We start from the raw sequence: 25,652 nt of genomic DNA, 5'->3' as shown, positions 1-25,652 counted from the left end.
TATCTAAATTTTACTATTGATTCCTATTCAAATGAATACATGGATAGTATCATGCTGTCTAAGGAAGTGAAGGCAGCTCAAGAAACGGGCTGTGATGGACAGCCTGATGAAAATGTTGACCTAGTGTTCAGCAGCTGACTACACTTGGAATACAGTCTATAATTCAGATCGCTATACCTCAAAAAGGATATTGGATAGCTAGAAAAGGACAGGCAAAATGATCAAGGGGTTAGAACAACCCCCATTGAGGAAAGACTACAATGTCTGGTGTTTGTTGGTTTTAGAAAAAAAGGTGACATCATGGGGGAACATGATAGAGGTGTATAAAATTATGTATAGTGTTCAGAATGAGGAAAGAAGGTTTTCTCTCCTTTAATACTAGAACTCAGGGTCATTCAATGAAACAGAATCTTGGGAGAATCAGGATAGACAAAATGATGTACTCCACATAGCACATAGTTAGTGTGCAATTCGCTCGCACAACATGGAAGGATGGCCACCAACTTGGATGGCTTTAAATAAGGATTAGACAAAGTCATGATGGATAAGGTATCAATGGTCACTAGTCATGATGACTGTGTACCACCCTCCAGTATCGGAGGTGATATGCTGCTGAATACCAGTTACTACAGATTGTTAGCAGAGTGCTATTGCACTCATGTCTTGTTTGCACGCTCTGATAGGTATCTGGTTAGCCGCCCACTGTAAAAGTAGGATGCTAGACTAGATGGGCTCATTTTATATTCTTATGCTACCCCTGAACTAGCTCATTGTTGGTGATCTAGGGAATTACACACTGACCCAAAGAATCATACTGGTACAGCAGGAAGACAAGTTGTATGCAAGCTTCTGTATCAACAACAACTAAGAGTCCTATTTAAAAATTATGCAGCAGGTATGAAGCAGCGTAAAAGACTTGGCTGTACCCGTTATCTATATGCATTTTTGACACTCCTATTTTGATAGAATCCTAAATGCCAGGTTTTTGTAGCTGGGTATAATGGCACTGGAGTTGACTGTCAGCTAAGGAGGGTTTGTCAGCAAAGGGACCTGACATAGAATGCTGTGGTAATTAACATAGGTGCCAAGTTACATGTGAAAATGGCAGGCTTTCATAAAACTGGACGCTTCATAACAAATGCTATAATAAAATCCCTATATGCTTCTATACATTGAAAGAGGCTCTACCTCAAGTATGAGTATCCATGAAACACAATAATTTTATGGGGAGTGTAGCTGCCTACAATAAACTTTATTCTGCCTTACAGTCGGAAGACTGATGAGTCACTAAATCCACACTAAGTAAGAAAAAAGTTAAATTTGGAATCTAATATGATGCTAGAGCCACTCTAACAATATAAAAGGTGTTTAAGCAATTCTGAGAATTCCTTATACAAACACACACACACATATATGTGTATACACAGACGCACACACTACCCTATTTAGTCAAACAATAGTTAAATGTATCATTGTGTCTAATTCAAACCTGTAGTTTCAAAAATGTTCAGCTCTTTCCATTTTTGCAGTGTACAATCTAGCAACAAATTTCTATATATGGAAAACAGTTTATGCTACACAGTGAAAAGGCTCATAAAAGTAATGGGGTTTATATATAATGTGAACCCCTAGCAATCTCCTCAATGTCAATGCTTTTATGGTTATAAGAAAATGTTACATTTGTGGTAATGCACTTCCTATTTTTTGAATGTTAGTATTCATTCCACAACGTAAATCCCAGATCTGTTATCCGCTAGAATGCTTTTTACAACATTTATAACAAAGAAGGTTGGGACTGTACTAATACTGTATTTTTATTAGAATTCTGTCTTTTCATTATATACCTGGCATGGGACCAATATCTCCACTCAGAAGTGAGAAACCACAGGTTAATACTACCACAAATACAGGTTTATCTGAAGGCATTTTGTCAAAGATTGCCAGACTGCAACCTGGAGATGGATACTATTACTTTTGCATTTCTCAATTAAGTCACAGGCTCAGTAGCTACATCTTCTCCTGCCTGTTTTCACACTGGTCCTTTCATTTGTTTCCATCCACAATACCGAAAGGACTCCTCTACACCAGGTAGACAAGCGTGGCAGGAACGATGAGAGAAATACATGGGACCTAACTATGATTGCATTGCCTCATGTTCATTCTTGATGAGTGCCACCACACCAGCAAGAACACTGGATTGGCTCTGCCTGTGTGTTTGCACTGCACCAACTATGCCACTGCCTCACCCTTTACCCTTCCGGTACACCACAGTGACAGTGGTGATGGGGGATTAGGTAAGCGGCACCAACCACCCCACCAACTGCTATCAGACTGCTACACATGCATACAGGCTACGGAAGGGTGAGAATTTAAATCCAGTTCACATTTCAAGCTGAATCTATCAAATTCTCACTTTCTGAAACAATGTGAGAACTGAAAAACAGCCATCCTTCAAAATTTGCACTTATTTGAATTTTGTGGTGCAGTTTGTAGACCAAGCAGTGTTTACAAAAATGCATATATTAGGGGAAAGTGTGTATAGCAATGAATATATGATTGAAAATAAGATGCAAAAATGCATCACATGATGAGAAATGGCTTGCAAAACCACATATATTAGTCAAAACTGCTTACAAAAATGTGTTCATTAGGAGAAATTTGCACTAAAATGCTGGATAATTTTCCTGAGGATTTTTTTTAAAAAAAGAAATCCACAAATCGCTGCAAAAATGTCAAGTATTGAATTTAAGATTGGAAAAATGAGAGACTTGGGATAACTGAAATGGATAGATCTTTATGTGCCCAATACATACTTCTACCAGAACCACAAAGTCCATTGGTATAATTGATGTGTTCACTGTCATCGGACTGAGATTCATTTAGGAATTCACATCAGGCATTCCTCAAACCCAATTAAGTGGGAAAAATAGATTAAAAATCCAGATTGTATCCAGGAATTATCTACTACAGAATAAACCTAGAAGACAATATGATAGAACACCACTTGCTACTAACTCTCAGCAAAAACCACTCAAATGTATCATCGATGATCTACAGCCCATCCTGGGCAATGACACTACCCTCTCACAGGCCTTGGGTGGTAGGCCTATAGTTGCTTACAGAAAGCCTCCCTCCAGCTTAAAACAGCTATTCACCAGCAACAACAGGACACACCACAAAAACTGACCAGCCAAAACTAATCCTATTATATATATGCCTTATGAATGCCATGATGTCTCTGTTATCAACAGCTGTTTTGTGAATTACTAATTAAATATGACATTATCACTGGGTAGTATTCAGTGCTACTCACAGTAGACCCAAAGAAGTTAATATACACAACAGGTTCATTCATTTCAATGGGTTTACTGAGTAGGACTTAGTTGAATACAATCACTGTCTGTGATTTTTCTGTGTTCCATTTTATGTGACCTCACTATTTATAATGCCCACCCCCCAAAAGAAAACCAATTTGTATATATACCCCATGTGACCCCATGTGTATATATAATTGTAAGTTAAGAAAACACTTCATGCTTTTGATGAAGTGGACTGTAATCCACAAACGTTTATGCCATAATAATTTGCTAGTCCTTAAAGTGCCTTAAGACTCTTTGGATTGTAGCCAACTAAGTTCTCCTCAGATCAAACCCACTGAAATTAATGAACCTAAGTTAGTCATGTTCATTAATTTCAATAGGTCTACCCTTTGTTGTTTTAGTTTTAGAAAATAAACAACTTGCAGAGAGGTCAACAGATTCATGTTTGTTACTAATAAACATAGCTAATGTTCTTAAATATGTCTTGCAATCCAACAACAGATAACCTGGCAGTTCACAAACAGTTCTTAGACTGAAAGCTTGAATTCCACAAGCAAAAAAGCCTGATACTTTTTATGTTTCACAATGGTGAATGAAAAAGCTCAGTATTTATCTCAAATGACTATAGATTGTTATATAAATGGTCAGAATTATACAGTACTTTCAGCAGAGGGAACAAATACACTATGTATAAATTTGCTCGAAATGCTCTTCTTTTACTGTAGGACCAACCTACATGATTAAGTCATGTACTTCACCCTAAGCAATTATTCACCTTTACAGTCTGTTCACGTGTTGTACTTTTTATCTGTGAATATAATAATAATAAGGAAAATAGTATTGTTGAAACTAGAGTGCATAAAGACAAGATGGAAAGCCATAGAAAATGTAAAACTATTGCCATCAGTTCAATAAGAATATCGTATTCTAAAGATGACAAAGACACTCACTACATGGCCCATTTCTGGACTTTTCTCTCTCCTGGGTATGAAGCCAAACTAACTTTGTAACAGGTGTACTTTCTTCCCAGTCACATCTACAGGACTATAATTTATTATGGATCTTGCAGTGTGCAGGTAACTGAGTCACACCTATGGGTATGTGTCAATGAAGAGCTATCAGAGCTTTTGCAGTCTTTCTGCAAAGGGCAATAAGCAAAATGTTACAACCTACTTAGCAATAAACTGCATTTTCTCTGCGAGGATTTTCCTGCATTTTTATGTGCATCATTTAACCTATCTCAAAATTTAATTCTATATTCTCTGGTAATTTTCAAAATCTAAGTGGGAGCCCAGATGGTGTCTGTTTTCTCTATAGGCAGGAAAGTATATCTCAGTATGAATCATTTTAGTGATGCAGAAGGAAGTGGAATAGAGGGATATGAATTTCAAAAGCAAGAACTGTGAGAAGTGATACGCTATACTGGAACCGCTTATGAGCATACCTGTATCATTTAAGAAGGTGCTGAATTATTCTCAGTCCCACTGCAGTATGCAACTGAAAAACGGCTATGAAATGGCATAAGTTAAAGAAAAATGTTTGGTGTTTTCCTTCACCCAACTCTTCCTTCAGGAATCATTTCTATATGTATTCTAACATATTATATTTCCACCATGGTAGAAAACTTCGCAGAATTGAAATAACAAAAAAATGCTGTTAGGGGAAAACATCTGAATGTGCCTAATCTTAACACTTCCAATAAGCAATAAAATATATTTCATTCCTCAGGGAACAGGAAAGTCATAGATATTATCACATTTCAAAGGCAGTGAATTCAAAACCAACTCATCCAAGTTCCACTGAACACAAACATTGCTGAAGGCCAACTGAAACTGATAGGTCTGCATATATTAAGTATAATTATTTTATATTAAGTATAAAGCAATAAAGGTAAATACAATGAAGAGGTAAGGGTCATGGTTCAACGTTAATATTATAAGATTCATCAGATGCTGTAAAGAACAAAGAAATTCCAATTATGTAGCTTCCCTTCACTTTGTGATTCAGCTCCTTCAGAGGAAAGGCAACATATAAATTTTAATAATAACAACAACAATAATAGCAGCAGCAGCAGCAACAACAACAATAATACATTGTAGACCACATACCTTATGACACATGCATAAAGTCCACTATCTTGTGGTACTGTTGGACGAAACCAAATAGCATCTTCCTCTTTGCTCATTCTAGTTCCATCAAAAGCTATAGGCTCCTCAAAATCTCCAGGTCCAGAGCTTTTGTACCACATTAAACTGAGTCCAGCACTTTGTGCTAAGGTATAATTTGCTCTTATATATCCATAAAACAAAGCACACTTTATACGAACAGGCTGTCCCACTAAGACTTGGTATTTCTTGTAATCCACCGACCAGTCAGTACATCCATCCGCTAAAAGAGAAAAGAGGAAGAAAAACCATTTAGGAGGTTGCACTCAGTTCCTGCCTAAATTGGAATTGTACTTCTCTAAAGTTGATGGAAATCAATACACATTGGTTTTACTGAAAATGCAACCAAGACTGGCCACAATAATTTCCTTTCCCTATTGGTGCCATATTTCCCAGGCTGTGGGAGAATCAGCAAACCTCATCACCCTGCTAGATAATTTAAGTAATAAGTATAGAATGATTCCTTCTCTTCACTATATCTTTACGGTAAATTATGACAAAATATTTGACAGAAATACATGCAACACAGAGACCATCTAACCCAGTGTCATAATAACTGAACAACATTAATCATATACCTTCAAGTTACTAATATAAATGAAAGAAGGGAATTAACCAATCTTTTAAAAATGTGGCAAGAAGAACTGGCTGCAAACTGGAAAGTTTAGGTTAGATCCCAAGGTTGGGGGAATTAAGCCTAATTGCACAGCAGAACAAAATATCGATAAATTATTCAGGTCATTATTACTGGGTATTCAGCAGCAAATTACTTAAGACTTTACTGGAAATATCTGGCTTTTCTGTATTACAAACTACTCAGACAAAATTATGTAAGTGTTTTGTTTTTAACATTTCTCTTAATAGTGATTTTAATATAACTCTGTTAAAGCTATTTAATCTTATAACAAGAAAGGGCAACACTCACAGTGATCCTGTGAAGCAGGACAGTCTGTGAGATACTCAAGGGGTTATTTTCTCCTTGGAGCACATTACCACTTTTCCTTTAATCTACCTAAGTATGGGAGGCAACAAGAACCAGTCTTACAGTATTTATAGTGATGTGAGAGGGGAGAACAATTTTGTAGACTCCTACCTTGCTTACAGGCAGCCCGAGTCAAATACAAAATTCCCAGTTTCTCTCTTTGAAACCTTAGAGGAGTGGCTAACCCTCAGTTTGGAAGGCCTAATCTGGTCTTCCAAGTAAATTTTTCTGCCCCCCAAGACCCCATTGATTTCAGTGGTGGTGGCAAAAAGGGAAAAAAATAGACACAGTACTGCGGTGGGTGGGTGGAATCTAGCACCGTGACGGGGATTAAAAACAGTTGTTTGCTTGTGTGCATGACAGAGTTTGGGATGGCCACATTCAATTTTGGCCATTCCCACCACATGCATGTGACTCCCAGAGGGATGACCAAAGGTGAATATACCCTTCAGGCCATAAAAGATTAAGCAACTCTGCTTTAGAGCCTTAGTGAATGCTGGACAATGTGATAGACCTGACCCCATGGCTAGGAAAACAACGAGTTCAAATTACAGATTTATTTAAGTCAGCAAAGGAAAGTGGGAAAAAGAGGGTGGAGCTTTAAAACCAAAAATACTTGCTATCTGAGGTGACTTAAGTAACTTACAAATATCTTCCATTAACATGTAAAGCATCATGGGTCATTCCAGGCCATTCATCAAAAGGCATTCAAGGGTTAGCCAGGTAGAAGGGAGATCCACCAATCAGGAGAAGCCAACTCTGTGTGACATCCTTGAGGTTCATCATGTACACATATAATTTGATCATTAGCATTCACCAACAACTCATCTAGGTGGGAAAAGAGATATGAACGAGGCCAATCTCCTCTTGAGTTTTCTTATTTTTTATTTATTTATTTTATTTATTGTACTTTTAGACCGCCCTTTAGCGACAAGCTCTCAGGGCGGTGTACAACAGGATAAAACCACATTAAAATACAGGTGAGTGTGGGTACAATAGAACTATAAAAACATTTTAAAAGCAAGATTAAAACAAAGATTAAGATAAGATTACAATTACAATTAGATTTAAAATTAAAATTAAAATTTAAAATGCCTGAGCAAAGAGGTAGGTCTTTACCTGGCGCCGAAAAGATGACAAAGAAGGCGCCAGGCGTATCTCATCAGGGAGGGCGTTCCATAATTCGGGGGCCACCACTGAGAAGGCCCTAGATCTAGTTATTGCTCTCCGGGCCTCCCTATGAGTTGGGACCCGGAGAAGGGCCTTCGACGTCGAGCATAGCGAACGGGTAGGTACATAGCGGGAGAGGCGTTCCACCAGGTATTGCGGTCCGATGCCATTAAGGGCTTTATAGGTAAGAACCAACACTTTGAACCTGGCCCGGAAACATATTGGTAGCCAGTGCAGTTGGGCCAGGACAGTTGTTATATGTTCTTGTCAGACAAAGTGGAGGGAAGAGTATTAAATACAATCACCAGGTCTGGCGCCAAGCATGATTGGGCCTTTGGGCACCGGCCTGCTTCAGGCCTGCAGCGCCCACCTGCATGCCCCACCTACCTCTCCCATTGCCTCATGTTAACCACTTGTGCACTGTGCACACGGGTGCCATCAGCCAAGATGGCAGTGGGGGCTTCCCTAAGGGGGCTGATGCCCCTGCTGCCATCTTAGTTGGTGGCATGCATGCATGCTATGCTACATGTGCGCACATATCTGCCATCAACCAAGATGGTGGCAGGGGCAGCAGCCCCTTAGGCAAGCCTCTGCTGCCATATTGGTTGACGGCAGGCATGCACACATAGCACGCACAGCATTCCCAGCAACAGGTAAGGTAGATGGGGCATACATGCATGCTTAATTAAGCCTGCATGGTCTCTGTGTGTGTGGGTGCCTGGGAGCTCCCTCTCTGCAATCTGTGGCAATGTCAGGAATTGACGCTGCTGCGGATCGTGGAATGGGAGCACTACCCTGCCACCCTAAAGCCCTTCAGGGGTCCTTGGCTAGGGCCCAACCTGGCCACCCTCTGGTGCCAGCCCTGGCAACCACAGTTCTCATTCTTCTTCCTCTGGCTAAAGGAGGAAAGATGATGGCTGGGTTTTGTTCACTTGAATGGTAGCTCAGAACAGTAATTGTGATGTAACCTTGATCTTTGGCTTGCTAACTACTTAGTATTTTTTTGAAGAATATCACCCATATGTCTCCAAACTGGCAGTGCAACAATATTTTTTTCTCCTTTCACAAAGTAGCCATTGGAATTGGAGGGAGGGGTGTAGAGTTAGTGATCTTTGTTGTACCTGAACAATGAATCTATTTTAATTTTTTATTTAAAATATTTTGGCCGTTCTTCATCACAAGTGATCCAAGGGCAAGGTACAATAAATTTGCCTCAGGAAATAAACTCCAATCACAATAACTTTGCCTAAGCAAACACACATGCTTTCTGTTTATGTTGATATACAAAAACTGAAGGTGCCAACCCTACCTCAGAGGGAAGGGCCAGAGCTTGGAAATGTTACTTTTCTGAACTACAACTCCCTTCAGCCCAATCCAGTGGCCATGCTGGCTGGGGCTGATGGGAGTTGTAGTTTAAAAAAGTAATTTTTCCAAGCTCTGGGAAGGGCATTCTATAAGCAGGACACCATTACAGAGAAGGCCCTCTCCCACTTTACGGCATAATGGATATTTCATGTCAGTGGGATGCCAAGTAGAGCCTTCCTAGCAGATCTTAACAAGATAGGGAATATTAGGGGAGACACTTCTTCAAATATCTTCATTCCACCTTTTTATAGTTAGTACTTGCACCTTGAATTTGCTCTGGTACTATAATGGCATCCAGTACAGCTCTTTCAGAATGGATGTTACATGATTCCAGCAGGTTGAACTGCTTAACACCTTCGCAGCTGCATTCTGTAGTAGCTGAAATTTCCAGGTCATCTTCAAGGGCAATTTTACATAGAACACATTACAGTCATCCAAGCAGCAGGTTATCAGACCATGGATTGCCATAGCAAGGGTATCTCTGCCCAGAAGTGGCTATAGCTGGCAAACCAGCCAAACCTGGCCAAAAGGCACTCTTTATCACCAAGGTCATTTCGGCCTCTAGTCACTAGAGCTAGTAATTGGCATGAGATAAACTGGTTACATTTTGTATCATCAAAGGACTAGAGCAGTCATGAGTTGATTACATAATTCTTTGGGGTTCAGAAGAACTATCACTAACATAGTTAAACATAAGAATTTTTATATTTATCTCAACTGATTATCCATTGTAACTAGACTTGAATGGAATCAGAAAGGTTTTTTAACCAGCATGTTAAAATCAACAATTCTTACTTAGTAAGCATTGGTTTTTCATTCAGACATTTGTTGTTGTTGTTATGTGCCTTCAAGTCGACTACGACTTACGGCGACCCTATGAATCAGCGACCTCCAAGAGCATCTGTCATGAACCACCCTGTTCAGATCTTGTAAGTTCAGGTCTGTGGCTTCCTTGATGGAATCAATTCATCTCTTGTTTGGCCTTCCTCTTTTTCTACTCCCTTCTGTTATTCCCAGCATTATTGTCTTTTCTAGGGAATCATGTCTTCTCATTATGTGTCCAAAGTATGATAACCTCAGTTTCATCATTCTAGCTTCTAGTGACAGTTCTGGTTTAATTTGTTCTAACACCCAATTATTTGTCTTTTTCGCAGTCCATGGTATGCACAAAGCTCTCCTCCACCACCACATTTCAAATGAGTTGATTTTTCTCTTATCTGCTTTTTTCACTGTCCAACTTTCACATCCATACATAGAAATTGGGAATACCATGGTCTGAATGATCCTGACTTTAGTGTTCAGTGAGACATCTTTGCATTTGAGGACCTTTTCTAGTTTTGTCACAGCTGCCCTCCCCAGTCCTAGCCTTCTTTTGATTTCTTGACTATTGTCTCCATTTTGGTTAATGATTGTGCCAAGGTATTGATAATCCTTGACCTCAATATCTTCATTGTCAACTTTAAAATTACATAAATCTGTTGTCATTACTTTAGTTTTTTTGATGTTCAGCTGTAGTCCTGCTTTTGTGCTTTCTTCTTTAACTTTCATCAGCATTCGTTTCAAATCGTTACTGGTTTCTGCTAGAAGTATGGTATCATCTGCATATCTTAAATTATTGATATTTCTCCCTCCAATTTTCACACCTCCTTCATCTTGGTCCAATCCCGCTTTCTGTATATGTTCTGCGTACAGATTAAATAAATGGGATGATAAAATGCACCTTTCCAATTGGGAACCAATTGGTTTCTCCATATTCTGTCCTTACAGTAGCCTCCTATCCAGAGTATAGGTTGCGCATCAGGACAATCAGATGCTGTGGCACCCCCCCCATTTCTTTTAAAGCATTCCATACATTCAGACATAAGGAACCATTTATATATGTCTCTTGTTTATGGAGTGCATGTCTGATGATATGGGCTCAATATATGCATATGGTAATTGTAACAGTTCATTATTAAAATAATTTTGTAGCCCACTCCATTTCCCACTTTAGAACGCTTTTCAGTTGCATACAAGATTGCAGCCTGGGTTTGGAATGAAGTACTCGCCTACATTACCTTAGATTAAAAATAAAATTGTGCATCAAAAGGACAAGGATCATAGGCATTATCTGCCTCATGGCTATAGTGGTAGTCACTAAATTGGATAATTCCATGGCACAGAAAAGTAGAAAAATCCATTATCTATTTTCATTCATGATTAACAGAAGTTTAGCTACGCAGAGCAGTTAGCCTTCAGTTAGTTCAGCTGAGAATGCAGTATGTCATACACTCTCAATGACTGTCCATTTATTTGTGTCACCTGAAATCTACATCCACACATTTATTACATTGGAAACAACTTTGCTTTCATTATGCTCAATGAGTTTACTATGCTTTTAATTTTTAAAAAAAATAAAGGAGTCTTGGGAAGAGTAATGTATTTTGAAACTACCTCAAGATTGACTTGTTGCAACTGCAACAAGTTTCAAATATTGAAAGCTTACACACAAAGACCGTCATCACTGTAATAGCAATACTGTATCAGGAATCCAAATTTGAAGAAATTGCAAAACATGCTTGGAAATGTATCACAGCAAGAGCACATGAGACCAACTGTTTAGCAATGAAACCCTGGCCATAGGTTTACGAACAGGGGCTCCCTCCTGCTGATCTATTCAGGGATAGAGATGTGGCTCAAAGGTAAGTGTAGTCTCTAAGGAGGCTTCCCATCTAACCAAATTTTTAAGACAGTGATTGCTTCCTACTAGCCCTTGGTGACTCCAGGTCAGTCCTGAGACCTTGCCTGAGCAAGAGGTACCACTGCTGCCTCTACCCTTCTCCTGCACTATTAACCTGACAACACATTACATACACCAAATGAATAGCAGCCACATGTGGCCACGCTCTACCTGTTGTGAATTCTAAAGCTCTACCAAGGAGATAAGATTGGGGTAGAGAGGAGACACGGAGTGGAAATGTTCCTGAACATTTGTCTATTTAGCTTTCTGCTTATAGGGTCATTGTTATCTGGAGTTGGGAGGAGAAAGCATGGAATGTTAGCTCCTGCACAGAAATAAACAGAAGGAGAAGCAGCCAATGATGTCCATTTTCCTGTGTTTTTCATTGCAATCCCATTCTCTCTGCCTATCTCTAGTATTTTCAATAGGAGTGTATGTCAGTTTTGGGTGAATCCACAATCCCAATCAGACTGACTCTGAAAGATTTGGGGCTTGTCTGTCTTGTAGTATCTGAAAAAAATTAAACATGGCTCTCTAAGCCTTCCATATAAAGAAAAAATATAAGGATGTTGTGGGATAGTTCTTTTGTCTAGCTTTCAAATGAGATAATGATTTTATGAGGGGTCTCTAATTACAGTGCTTTAGGGAAAAGGGGTTGGAAGGAAATACTACCCCCATGCATCTCCACGTGAGATGTTGTTGGGGGGTGGTGGTTTGATGGCCCCAGACAGTGATGGGGCAGGCTCTTTTTCCACACATCCAGCTGAGCTCTTACAAGATTGTTTAGGATTTTGGATGGTCTCAGAGGAGCTTCCTCTGGGAAGGCCTTAAAGACTGAGGCCTCACCCTAGTCAGGGATCATTTTGCCTACCAGCTTCCCCACCCACACTTTCTACGTTATAGTGAATCACTGAGCTTTGAGTGGCTGGTTGACAGGGCTGAATAGGAATTTTTCCTCTCAGTCACAATTAGAACTTGGTTGGGAAGGGTTTTTTGCCTATCCCTCAGTGATTGCTGTTAGGCACATATTTTTTATGTCACAACTTAAGGCAGAAATGACATGGGCAGTGTCATAAGGGAGACCCACACAAGGGGTGTAGTGGGGATACACATGGGCCATGCCCTGAGGACCTTCTCCATCATGAACCCCCTCCTCTGTGGCCCAGTGGGATCTTTGAAGCATGGCCTGGTGTCTAACTCTATCTAATGCCAAAGAGTGACACCCAACTGGCTAGCTGGGACAAGCATTTCTACAGCAAGGGCTTTCAGAATCGATAATCAGATCCATGCCCTACTGCCATGTCATCCCCGCTTACTTGCTGTAAACCAATAAAGTTGTGGCCTGTGGCAGCCACACACTATGACTATTTTATACAGCCATGAGAGTGGCTGTATACTATAGCTAGCATGGGTTTTTCACATTCCGCAATGTTAAATTGAAAATACCCCCCAAGCCAGCCATTCTGATGCTTCACATCAGCTCATTTCAAAATAAAACCTTACAAAACATATAGTCCTGAATTCAAAAACACTTGCTTAACAACCCTCTAAATTTTCACGGCAATACACAAAACAGTCAGAGAGAATCGAGAGTTCAAAGTGTAAAAAGAAAGAGAGAAAAACCAGACCCCTTCCGGATTTTTTTCTCTCAGAGTTTTCATAATATGTTGAAATTAATTAAAAATCAGGTATGTTCGCAGAGTACCTGTAATCCTATTACTGACCTTGCCCCACACTCTCACCTTCATCTTCTGCAGTTTATTTCCTATAGTAAATCATTTTCTTTTGCTCTGTTTCTGTGAATATGTGAAGTACAGCAACACTTTGCAACACTAAAAAAAAAGCTCCAAAAACAATTGTGGAATAATGGCACTGACAGTTCTGCAGACATGAGGAGTGTCTCAGTTTGCACAAGGTAAAACAGTGGGAGGTGAAATACATTCTAGCAAAATTCTAGGTGTGCTCTATGATTTTAGTTGAGCATGCCTACCTTTCCTTAAGTGGAGTAGTTTAAGCATAGCAGGCTGAAAACATGCATTTTGGGCAGGCCAAGTTTGTTTTTTCCAACAGCTAGAGCAGCCTTTCCCAACCAGTGTGCGTCCAGATGTTGTTGGACCACAATTCCCATCTTTCCTGACCATTGGCAATGCTGGCTGAGGCTGATGGGAGTTGTGGTCCAACAACATCTGGAGGCACACTGGTTGGGAAAGGCTGAGCTAGAGTCATTTCTTACATAGCAACATACTGTAATCAATCTGATTTTATATCAAACCTTCAGTATGAAACACAAAAGGCTGTCTTCACCATCATATGACGTTGACCAATAATAAGGCTTTGAAATTAATAAAAATAAATTTGACACAGATTTCTAGGATGAATAATAAGAGAAATATAATTTTCTAGGTTAGATTCTCTGTAGAAACAGTAGTAACACAGAAAAGAAGCAAAGTAAGAATACCACCAACAAACAAAAATGTAATATTCCATCTTTGGAGGTGGCAAGTGTTGCCACAACTCACCATATGCTCAGAGGCACATGTTAGCAAACTCTTCCAAGCTACACAGCAAGTGGATTGGACTGTGAAAGACCAACCCAAATTGTGTTTGCATTTTTACCAATTTGTAGGGCAGTACAATATCTCAGAGAGGAGGTCAGGTCCCCTGCTCCCCTGGTGCATTCACTATAGCTGCCCAATTTCCCTGCTTTCTGAAGTTTGATAGAAATATCTGTTGGTTATAGGTTCATTCTTAAACCTCAAGGTTTCTTGCCTATTCATGAATCTATATCTATATCTAATCACCTTACTCTTGTCTGTTCTGTGCTCTTTGCTAATTCTGCTAGTGGTATTTGCTTGAAAAATGCCAAACCTTCTACCTCTGTGCCACATACCTGGCACCCACTTTTGTCAAATCAACTTTATCCTTGCAGGAAAACCACCTCAGCTATCCTAAAATTTTGCAGTGTTCATCCCCTTAGAGGGGGATGTTCATGCCTGCAATTTTCATCCAATTCTCCCATAAAAAACAAAACAATATGAAATCAAGCTTTAACGGTGCCCAGCACAAAAACCAAAACCAAACCCAAACCTCTTTGTCTGGAATTTGTCTGCCTTTATCTACTCATTACTGTGGAGCAGGATTACTGTGGCTTCAAATTCATCCAATTCTGTCAAAAAGAAAAAAAGCTATACCTGTTTTAAATTTCCCCATAATAGTGAATGGAGAGGCACAACACTTTGGATTTTCTGAATCAGGATTTGGATTTGGACCTGAGACAAATTGGAGCTTTCTAATGAGTCAAAACTAAATTGCCCTGTTTTCTGAAGTGCTGCATCAGGGTTGAAATGAAATCTTCTTTCAATAGTTAAAGCTTGGCTATACATGACAACCACTTTTTATGTGCAGTGTTGTCTTAGGTCTATATTGTGTGCCTACAGTCTGGACTGTGACTTGACTATCCCTGTTCCTGTATTCTGCCTTCTAGTCCTTCTCTGTGATCCCCTGGAGACTCACCAAAGCCCACAAATTTCTCAGAACATCATTTTATTTTTAGTTTTGTTTAGGCTAGTGTTTGGTGAGAACCGCTACCAGCAGTAGTGGTGATTTTAATATTTTGCTACTTATTACTGGTTTAATTTATTCTAGTTTATCCTTATTTATGTTTTAACTTATAACTGACCTGGGACTTGGTGAATGAAAAATGTATGAATATCAACCTTTTCTTATAATTAAGATCACATAATTTGTGATACCTGTGTGTACATTGAAGGAAGACTAAAACCATCACCTTTAAACATGATAACTATATGTAGAAATGAGTGGCTAGAATGCACTAACTTCATGCATATGAGAAAGAGTTGTCCAAAAAAATGTTCCAGCCAGATAAAGACAGATGCACTAGTGGCTGAAACACAGCAGTCAAAGGATGATAATATTGTTGCCCACTACACTTTTTATCAGTTTATTTTTAACAATTTCCCCTCCATTTTCCCAATCAGTAGAATAATCACAATGATGACAAACTAATAAATTCACTAGGCTCTAACCTCCCTCTGCTTAGTTTCCATTACCACACCTTCCTACTACCAATCATGCTTCCTTCTTATTTTTATAATTGAGAAAACACTTGAATTATTCAAAAAGTTATCTACCTTCCAACCTTCATTCAATGAAGTGGCTGAAGTTCCTAATCTGTTTCAATATGCAACCAGTTATTGCAGTTGATAATAGCACAATGTAGGGAGTAAGATGAATATCATTTACCCAGTTGTTTCCTTGAATAGCTTTTGGGGATGAAGCAAATGATAGTACATCAATGTCCTCATAATGAGATTGTTCTGCTGGATAAACAAGCTCCCTGCAAGCTGTACCTGCTGATCAGACCCAGCAAACCAAATATTTAACCATTCTGACGGGGCCCTCCCTGCTATCCTTAAAATTGCACACACTATTTCAAGGGAAAATTTGACTCAGAGAAGTAGAAAATTTATTCGCTAACTCCTGGGTCTGTTGCTACAACCTAGCTTAATAACAGAGCTTCAATTCAATTTTTGTATTCTGTGAGGTAATACAAATCTCAGAGTTACCAATACAGCTGAAGAAATCTAAATTCCTGTTATATCTTACCACTTTAAGTAGAAGTCTAGAAAGGGAAAATGTATAAACAATTAGTAAAAAGTACTGTCATAAAAACCATCATATAAAAAGATGGTTTTTTACAATATATTTACAAACAACATCCTTGCTGGATGAGCCTTGGGTGTGCAGCCCACCACATCATGGCCCACTATTCTGGCGTTTGCCCCAATGCTCAAGTCAGGTCACAAGGGCACCCCTCAGGTCCCCTCCACGCAGCAAGAAGTGGCAGTTCCCTAAAAGGTGCCCTTTGCCCAATAATGCTTGAGTATACCTGTTGTTTACCCCCCGTCTTCCTCACCTGCCCGAACTCCACACCAGTAAGGTGAGCTGACCTCACCACTCTGAAAGCCAAATGAATCAAATCCCCGCAGTATGAAGTAGGCAAAATACAAGGGAGCTGAAATCAGAATCCCACCAAAAAATGCCTACTCAGCCCCAATACGGGTGCAGCAAAAGAGCTGAGTTAGAGGCGGAGCTGGCTTATAAACTCCACTCAGCCCCTATCCTGATTGACCAAAGTGGCCTCACACTATGTCCCTGCCAACCCCTCCCTCTCAGGAGATTTCTCCAGCAACATCTTCTTCTGGGGTGGGGAGGCAAATTCGCTCCTACCAAAAGTGGGAAACACCATTGTTTGCTCTTTAAAGAGGATCTCTAAAGATCAAGCAGAAGAATTTTATCTCTTGATCAGACCAGGCCTCTGTCCAACCCCCAGAAAACCTCATTTCAGGCCTGTCACTGGTTACCACCAGCAAAAGAACTGCCCATGGCACATCATCTACACCTTCTAACCAGTGGTGTAGCAGTGGCCTCTATGGTGGACTTGTCCCTCTACCTCATGAGCAGAGAACAACTGCTGCTCCATTCTAATCTCCCCTAACCAACAAATCTGGAGGTTAGGATTATTCTATCCAGGTCATTTTAAAACAAAACAAGATAAAAGATTTAAGATATCTTTGAAGCACACTTTATGCATATCTTTGGAGAAGAAGTTAAATGCATAGAAAATAGCCTTATTGCAGCTTATGCCATCTCAGGTGTTTTTATCTGCTTTTATACTTCTCAACATAAACAGAATTGATATATTACTGACTGGTTTACAGAAGTCACTTTAGATTGTCCCTGTAAAATAGCTGTGTACTATTTTACACATTCACCACACGCACACTCACCAGACATGCAGATACACAGCACTGTCTCCCTTTCTTTCTCTTCCTTTCTCTCTCACTCATATATATGTCCATTTCAAAAAGCTATTGTGAATATTTGATTATAGTGAATGAGTGTACATACAGACATGACTGCACAAACACACACTGATTTGCTCTGAAAAGATCTCCTATATTCCTTGTAATGCTAGGCAAGCTCCAGATAATGCTCTCTCCATGGTTACTCAAACATGGATTTGTTCTATATAACAGTTCTTTCAAGGTTTCAGTGACTACAACAAAATCACTAACCTACAGATATAGCATTCTATCAAAAAACCCAATTATATTAGTTGCTATCTGCTACTAAACAAACTTGGACAAGGACAGTTCTTGAAAGCAAAACTGACAAAGGTCGGTCAGTCACTGGAGTATATTTGCATAAATATGTCTATATTGTGTACAGAAACTCAAGTTTCTCAGCTGCTTGCATAGCTATGGTTGTGACAGTTCTTTTCTAAAAAAAGAAAATGATTTTTCTTCTGTGTCTTAATGTAATAATTGTAGGCAAAAAGAAAAAGAAATCAAACACACAAAAGGAGCCTTTTGCTTGCTACAAAGGAAATTATACAGCCAGTATGTTCACACTCTAACCAGTATGGATTTTTCACATTCCACCATGTTGAATTGAAGATACCTCCTCTCCTGCGGCCATTCTGCTGTTTCCCATAACTAACCCTCCACATATTTATTTATACAAGTATTTATATACACCTATACATAAAAAAAACTGTTTACAACATATATAAATGCACAATAAAACCATATAAAAATGTAAAACCAGAAATCATTAACAAACTATTGTAGAAATATATCTTCTTAATTGCCCACATTAACTTAGTGACAGAGAAAAGTTTTCACACAGGCATTTTTGAAAGTAGGGATGGAAGCAGCTGTCAATTTCTGTTCTCTCAGTTTCTCATTTTTCCAGTGTTAAATTCATCTTCTCTACATTTCTGCAGCTGTCCGTGATTTTCTTTTTTAAAAATCCTCATGAAAATTCTCCACCATTTTAGTATGAATTTCTCAAAATAAGCATGTTTTTGTAGGCAGTTTTGACAAAGGTACCCATATTTGCAAGCCATTTCTCATTACATCATGCCTTTTGGCCTGTTATTTTCACTCATATATTCATTTTTATGCACACTTTCCCCTAAATACATGCATTTTTGTAAGTATTGTTTGGTTGGCAAACTGCACCCCAAAATTCTAATAAATGCAAATTTCGAAGGATGGATATGTTTCTCATATTGTTTCACAAAGTGTGAATTTGATAAATTCTTGCTTGAAATGCAAACTGAATCGAAATTCTCACCTATCCCTATTTGAAGTCAGAATAGAAGCCACCTGCTGAAGCTCTATTGGCAGAGCATTCCACAGGGCTGGGCCAATGATACTAAATACTTGATTTCTTGTCAAATGAGCCTTGCCGAGTTGGGGGACGACCAGTGATGCTCCGGTAGATGATCTCAATGATAGAGCTGGGATATAAGGGTTCAGGTAGTCCCTAAGGTACCCTTAAGTTGTTTATAAAGTTTGTAAGTTGTAAATTAATACAAAGACCTTGAACCTGGCTCAGTCGTACATGGACAGTCTCTACAGATATTTTAACAATGGTGTCATATATTGTCAGCCATGTACCCTCATCAGCAGTCTGGTGAGAGCATTCTGCACCAGCTGGAGTTTCCAAACCAGGCCCAAGGGCAGCCCCACATAAAGCACATTGCATTAATCCATTTTCAAGGTTATTAACTGAAAACCATCTTGTTCTGGATAGCCTTTGGGATAGACTGAAAATATAGCCTGAAGCTTATTTTATTTTTCCCCTTTCTAGTTTTACCTCTTTAGTTCCTTTTTAATATCACTGCCTTTTAATTGTTAACTGTATTTTATGTATTTTTATCTATTTTAATTTTTTGAGTTATTATTTACTGTATATGATGGATGGCATTTTGAGCGACCATAGAAATATTTTAAATAAATACATAAACTGACAGATACCAGCCGGGAGAGTCCTCATCAGTAGAATCCTCATCAGAGGAAGACCCGGAGGCTCCAGTCTTGGACTCAGCCCTGGGTCAGGCTCCATCTGTGGGTGAGGAGCCAGGGTACTGCGATGAGGCTGAGGAAGGCCTGTCTGCACCCAGGGAAAGTTCATCCTCTGACATCAAAGCTGAGTGGGTTCAAGCCCAAGTGAGAGGCGTTGCTTCAAACTTCAGTTGGAGACCCGGTCCATCAGGAGGAGTGCACAACTGCAGGCCTTGACTCCTCAGGGAGGAGTAAAGGACAAGCTGCAGATGACTGATACATGTCAGGTAAGGTTTGGGGTGTGGTTCAAGCACCTCCAGCACAAAAACTGTAGTGCTAGGCTGGAAGAGCTGTGGGAACAATGCCTATACAGCAGCTCTGCACCCACTGAGCACCTACAGGGTCTTTCCAGGAAAGGGGGGCACAGGGGACAACCCAAGACAGCCCCATCCCTTGTATGAGGGCCTGGCAGGAGTCCCATAGCTAGGGGGTTTGGGACAAGCTTAACATTTTTCTTCCCCCCCCTTAATTTTTTTTTACAAAAAATACATTACATTTATTACAGGAGAAACATTCTCTCCCCGCCCCCAATTTTTAGCTGACTATGAGCCTGCCAGGATCACACCCTTGCTCACACACTTGGCCCCTGCTGTGCATGCAGGCATCCACATGTCACTGCAGATCCCTCTCCTAGGAGGCTGGCATGACATCCCCCATGCCCAGAGATGCAAGAGCAAGTTGTTGCCAGGACACCAGTCAACACAGCTTTCACAACTACCAGCCCTCAAGAGTGTGTGTGGGAAGAGGAAGTGTAGGCATTTGGAAGGGCCGCTGCTGTGAAACCTCTCTCCGCAACAAGCCTTGTGGGCTTGAACCTGGCTCCTGAAGGGACCCTCGTTAGGGTGGGAGAGTAGTGCTCCCCTTCCACAATCCATGGCCCTGCTGTGGATCACAGGGAGGGAGCTTCCAGGCCATCCACCAGTTCACACACTCCACCTATCACTCTCCTGTGTTCTGCTGCTGCACGCATGGTGCGTGCAGAGCTCCCATCAATCAAGATGGTGGCAGAGGCTTCTTTAAGGGGCTGATGCCCCTACCACCCTATTGGTTGATGGCAGTCATGTGCGCACACGTAGCGTACCACGCATGTATGCTGTCAACCAAGTTGGCAGCAGGGACATTGGCCCCTTAGAGAAGCCTTTGCCGCCATCTTGGTTGATGGCAGTCCTGCACTTGCAGCAGCAGAACATAGGAGAGGGGGCATGCCAGAAAACTGGAGATCCAGGGACAGGGGGCTGGTTTGGCCAGAGGTCCGGAGAGCACTGTGATGCCCCTGTATTTATAATACTGTAAATATGGTAAGTGTGGGTTTATTAGAGTAAATAAGGTAAGTGGACTGAGTGAGAGTGGGGAGTACATGGGTTGGAATGTTGACGCGTGTTGTATTATGATTGGCTGAGTGCTTGAGGGTCTGAAGGTATAAATGAGAGGATGACAGTTGAGAGGAGGTTCGTTGGGTTGGTTTTAGTTGGTGGTTTTAGGACTTCGTTTGGTTGGTTTTGGGAGGCTTTTGGAGGGTGGATTGGATTAAGCGGGTAGTGAAGCAGGTTATTGATGACTAGAAATATAAAGAGTAATGCATCTTATGCAACCACACGCTTGTTGACTATACCTTTAAGTAATCTTGTTATTCCCTGTGTATATAAATAAATATTTCTTGGTTTACTTAACGCCTGATCCTTGGCTGGGTTTACACAGACCAGAAGGGTGGGCAGGGCATATACCAAGGTTGGGAAACAGTATCAATGGTGGCAGCGGTGAAGAGATAGTGTAACATCATCAGGTATCCAGAGCAACCCAGGACTGTATTCTTTATAGGCACAAAGATACAGGGGGGTTGTATCTGGTGGTGCTACCTAGCAGTGGGATCTTGAGAGATCTTTGCTAGAGGCGGTGAGAGAACTGTTTAAAGACCAGGACCCTGAGGTGGGACCGTGACAAGGCGGTGACCACAGGTGGGATCCTAGCAGGTGGCGCCTGAGGTGGGATCCTGACACGAAGGGATCCTGACAAGCACCCCTGAAAGCTGGAGTCTCTGGCCGATAGCCGGAGGTCTGGTAACTCTAAGAACAGGTAACTTGCCTACCTTAAGGACATGGGAACCACCCACCCAAAGAACCTCCATCTATCCATGATTCAAGCACATTTCATTGACCCTCATCCAGTTCACTACTGCATTCAGACACTAATCCAGAGCTTCCATAGCCTCTCCTGATGTAGATGTTATGGAGAAATAGAACTGCATGTCATCAGCATACCAATGACACCTTGCGTCAAACTCATAATGACCACTCCCAGTGGCTTCATAAGGATATATAGCACTAATGAAAGGACAGTACTCTGCAGAAACCCATACCACAGTGAGGGGAACAGGGGTCTCCTAAAACTCTCAGCACCCTTAACTAACTACAGTTTGCAGAATTCTTTGTTTTGAGAATTCCCATGACTGTTTACAGTGGTATGATACTGCTTTAAATGTATAATACAGTTGGGGCCTCAGTGTGGGGGGATAGGGAAGTTTAAACCTCCCCTTCTGGCTTATTGAGAACTTATTGTGGCTCTCCCCCATCGCTAAGCTGATTGGCACTGGGAACAGCTGTGAAATACACAGAGAAGCACAAAAACTTATGAGCAGCAAGGAGGGGAAGGGACGAATCAGGTGGGGAGCACAGGGGGGCTGCATGGAAGCCAATTGAGGGCTACATGCAGGCTCAGGTCAAAGCTTCCCACTTCAACTAAGAGTCTCTGGGAAGATTGCTACAGATTTTGTTAGAAAATGGGGTTTCAGAATAAGCTGTCTGCCGATCTCATGATTCAAAATCTGTGTATAAGCTTCTTTCCTTCACTTTCAATTCACATTGCACCACTTATTCTCATAAAAACGTTTTGTGCTTATAGGTAATTTTACACAGTTGACTCGCAAGCAATATGCCATGGGGGTAAATACAGTGAATTGGTAAAGTAGTCAAAGCTAATGATAAATACTGTATCTTTACTAGAAACACATTATACGATTTGCTGTTTCAATCAAAACACACTTTAAGGCAGAGTAAAAAAAATGGTAATATTAGAGCATGTGAAAACCAGGCTTGGATTTTCAAAAGAGGTTAATGGAGTTCAGTACTCAAATCTCATCAAGATTTATAGAAATTAGATGCAAAACTCCCTTTGGCTCCTATAAAATTCCCAGCCCTGGTTTATTTGATAGCCGGCATCTCCAGGTAATTTATTCATTCTCTCCTTCTCCCCCACCCTGGGAGAGATACTGGTGGAATTAAAGATAGAAACAGTAACCCCTCAAACAGCCCTTACACATATGATAAAAACCAAACATACACAACAATTAGTTTTTTTGTGAGTGGTGAGTGGTGGCAACACGCAATCAGCCCAAATAACAGAAACAAGACATGTGCTGTGCTGATCTTGTGTTAGCAAGGAGAAAAAAACAATATTAAAACAGTAGATATAGTTCAGGTAGTCACTTTAAATATGTTTGATTTGATTTGCAATTTTGTGAACTTCCCTATAGTAAATAATTTTATTTTGCTTCTGTTTCTGTGAATATGTGAAGTACAGCAACACTTTGCATAATTTACACTAAACAAACTCCAAAAACAATTGTGGAATAATGACACTAACTATTCTGAAGAATAGTCTCCAATGGACATGAGGAATGTCTCAGTTTGCACAAGATAAAACAGTGGGAAGTGAAACATATTCTAGCAAATTTCTGTTTTTAATGGACGATGCCCACCCTTCCTTAAGTGGGGTGGTTTAAGCCTAGCAGGCTGAACACGTTTCTTGGGTAGGCCAAGTTTGTTTTCTCAAACAGCTAGAGTCATTGCTTAACTAGCAACATATTGTAATCTGTTCGATTTTACATCAAACGGCAGTTTCAGATTCAACTGTTAATACACCCAAAATAGAAATAGAACATAACCTCCAGTTTGTACACAAATGGCTGTCTTCACCATCATATGACATTGACCAATAAAAAGGCTTTGAGATTAATAAAAATTAATTTGACACAGATTTTAGGATGAATAATGACATAAATATAACTTTCTAGGTTAGATTCTCTATAGAGACAGTAGTAACGCAGGAAAGAAGCAAAGTAAGGACACCAACGAATATACAAAAAATTTAATACTCCATCTTTGGAGATGCAGTCCTGATTGCAGGTGTTGCCACCACTCACCATATGCTTAGAGGCACATGTTACCAAATTCTTTCAAGCTACACAGGAAGTGGATTAGACTGTGAAAGACCAACCCAAATTGAGTTTGCATTTTTACAAATTTGTAGGGCAGTACAATATCTCAGAGAGAAAGTCAGGTCTCCTGCCCCCCTCATGCATTCACTATAGCTGCCCAATTTCCCTGCTTTTTAAAGTTTGATAGAAATATCTGTTGGCTACAGGTATGTTCTTAAACCACAAGGGGTTTTTTTGCCTGTTAGTGAATATCAGTCACTGGTTTAATAGGAAGCAAAGAGCAAGCATAAATGGAAAGATGTAAGAAATGAGATCCTCTAGATCTGCATTGCAGCCAATGGTTTTTAACTTGTACATAAATGATTTGGAATTAGGGGGCAGTGAAGTGCTGATGTTTGTTGATGACATAAGTTAAACAATTTCAAAAGGGATTGAGAGGAGCAGCAAAAAGATATTTCCAAACCGGGTGAATGGGTGATAAAATGGCAAATGTGTTCAACGTAGGTAAAAAGTTCTAACTTCCTGGAGGATAAGAGTGTCAATGGATACTTGGCAGGATGGTTGTACAGTCCAGAGTCAGAGGCAGCAGGCCTCTGAATATCAGTTGCTTGGGAACTCAAGCAGAAGAGCGCTGTTGTGTTCATGTTCTGTTTGTGGGCTTGCTATAGGCATCTGCTTGGTAAAGCAGATGTTGAACTAGATAGGTAGTTGGTCTATTCAACAGAGCACTAATGTTCTTACCAGTGTTGGCAAAGCACTGGGAAACAACACTTCTTCCTTCCCAAAAATCAGATGGAAGCCAAATATCATTAAAATCTGACACTGTATTAGAGAATAAAATCTTGCAGTAAAGCTATGATGGTTGTCTGTGATGGTACAGCCATTTTATAAAGGATGTCAATGAAGTTAGAACTGCTGGTGGAACAACCTTATAACCTTGGTGTCCCTATGAGAGGAAACATTACGGACTGAGGCATCACTCTGTTTGATCTCTGTGCACTTTATAATCTTTACAATGCCTCAAAGGCACTGAGGTAAAGAAGTGCAGTATATATTTTAATGTCAAGCCACAGGACTGAAACAGTTTTTGATCTGTGATTATTTAGAATTTCCTTTGGGGCTGAGATTGTTAATACCTTCTCTCTCAGCCTCTCTTAACTCCACTGTTATTATATCCTGGCAACATATGTTCTATTGTTTTTCTTTGTACTTTTAAAAAGGGAAACAATATAGCTTTGGCAAGTTTTTGCCACTCAAGAATCATCATCTTACAGCATAGTAAGCTACACAGAAGCTACAATTTACCCTAGACTAATGGAAAGCTATTTCAATCATGAATCACAGGAGTTTTCAGCACCGAGCAAGACTTTGGTATTCTTGTTTCTGATCATCTTTCTCAAGAACATTTTTAAAAAATGTCTTGGGTACAAGAAAAAAAGTGGCAGCTAAAAAAAATGCTATGTAGCTTTATTTAATTATTTATTATAAGAAATAACCATAATGTTGTGCAAGAGGTTTGAACTGTAATTGAAACTACACTACTATGGTGGTTGTGCAAGTACACTCAGTAACAAAAATTCTAGGTGTAATGATTGCACATGGTATTTTTGTTATCAGCGATAACACAGTACATTTTGTAAAATTCGTATCTTTTTTTGTCTTTAAAAAGCTGGAAACCATGCTAGGGAAAACAGCTGGGTAGGTGATATGAAAGTATAACCAACAGCAAAGACCAGTAGTAATTTGGGAGGGTGAGATACTAATTTATTAATAAATGAATGAAT

General features: G+C 40.0%; 1 protein-coding gene across 1 annotated transcript in view; it reads right to left on the bottom strand.

Moving 5' to 3' along the window:
• IL1RAPL1 (interleukin 1 receptor accessory protein like 1) overlaps positions 1-25,652 on the bottom strand; it is a 1,273,168-nt gene that overhangs the window by 613,666 nt on the left and 633,850 nt on the right. Inside the window, exon 4 of the mRNA XM_061627356.1 lies at positions 5,429-5,708. Coding sequence (XP_061483340.1) covers positions 5,429-5,708 — 280 coding nt within the window. The remainder of the gene's footprint in view (positions 1-5,428; positions 5,709-25,652) is intronic.

This window comes from Rhineura floridana, chromosome 5, assembly GCF_030035675.1.
Source record: "Rhineura floridana isolate rRhiFlo1 chromosome 5, rRhiFlo1.hap2, whole genome shotgun sequence".
Taxonomy (NCBI): Eukaryota; Metazoa; Chordata; class Lepidosauria; order Squamata; family Rhineuridae; genus Rhineura; species Rhineura floridana.
The sequence above is the reverse complement of the archived record's forward strand: the minus strand, read 5'-3'. Positions and strand labels throughout refer to the sequence as shown.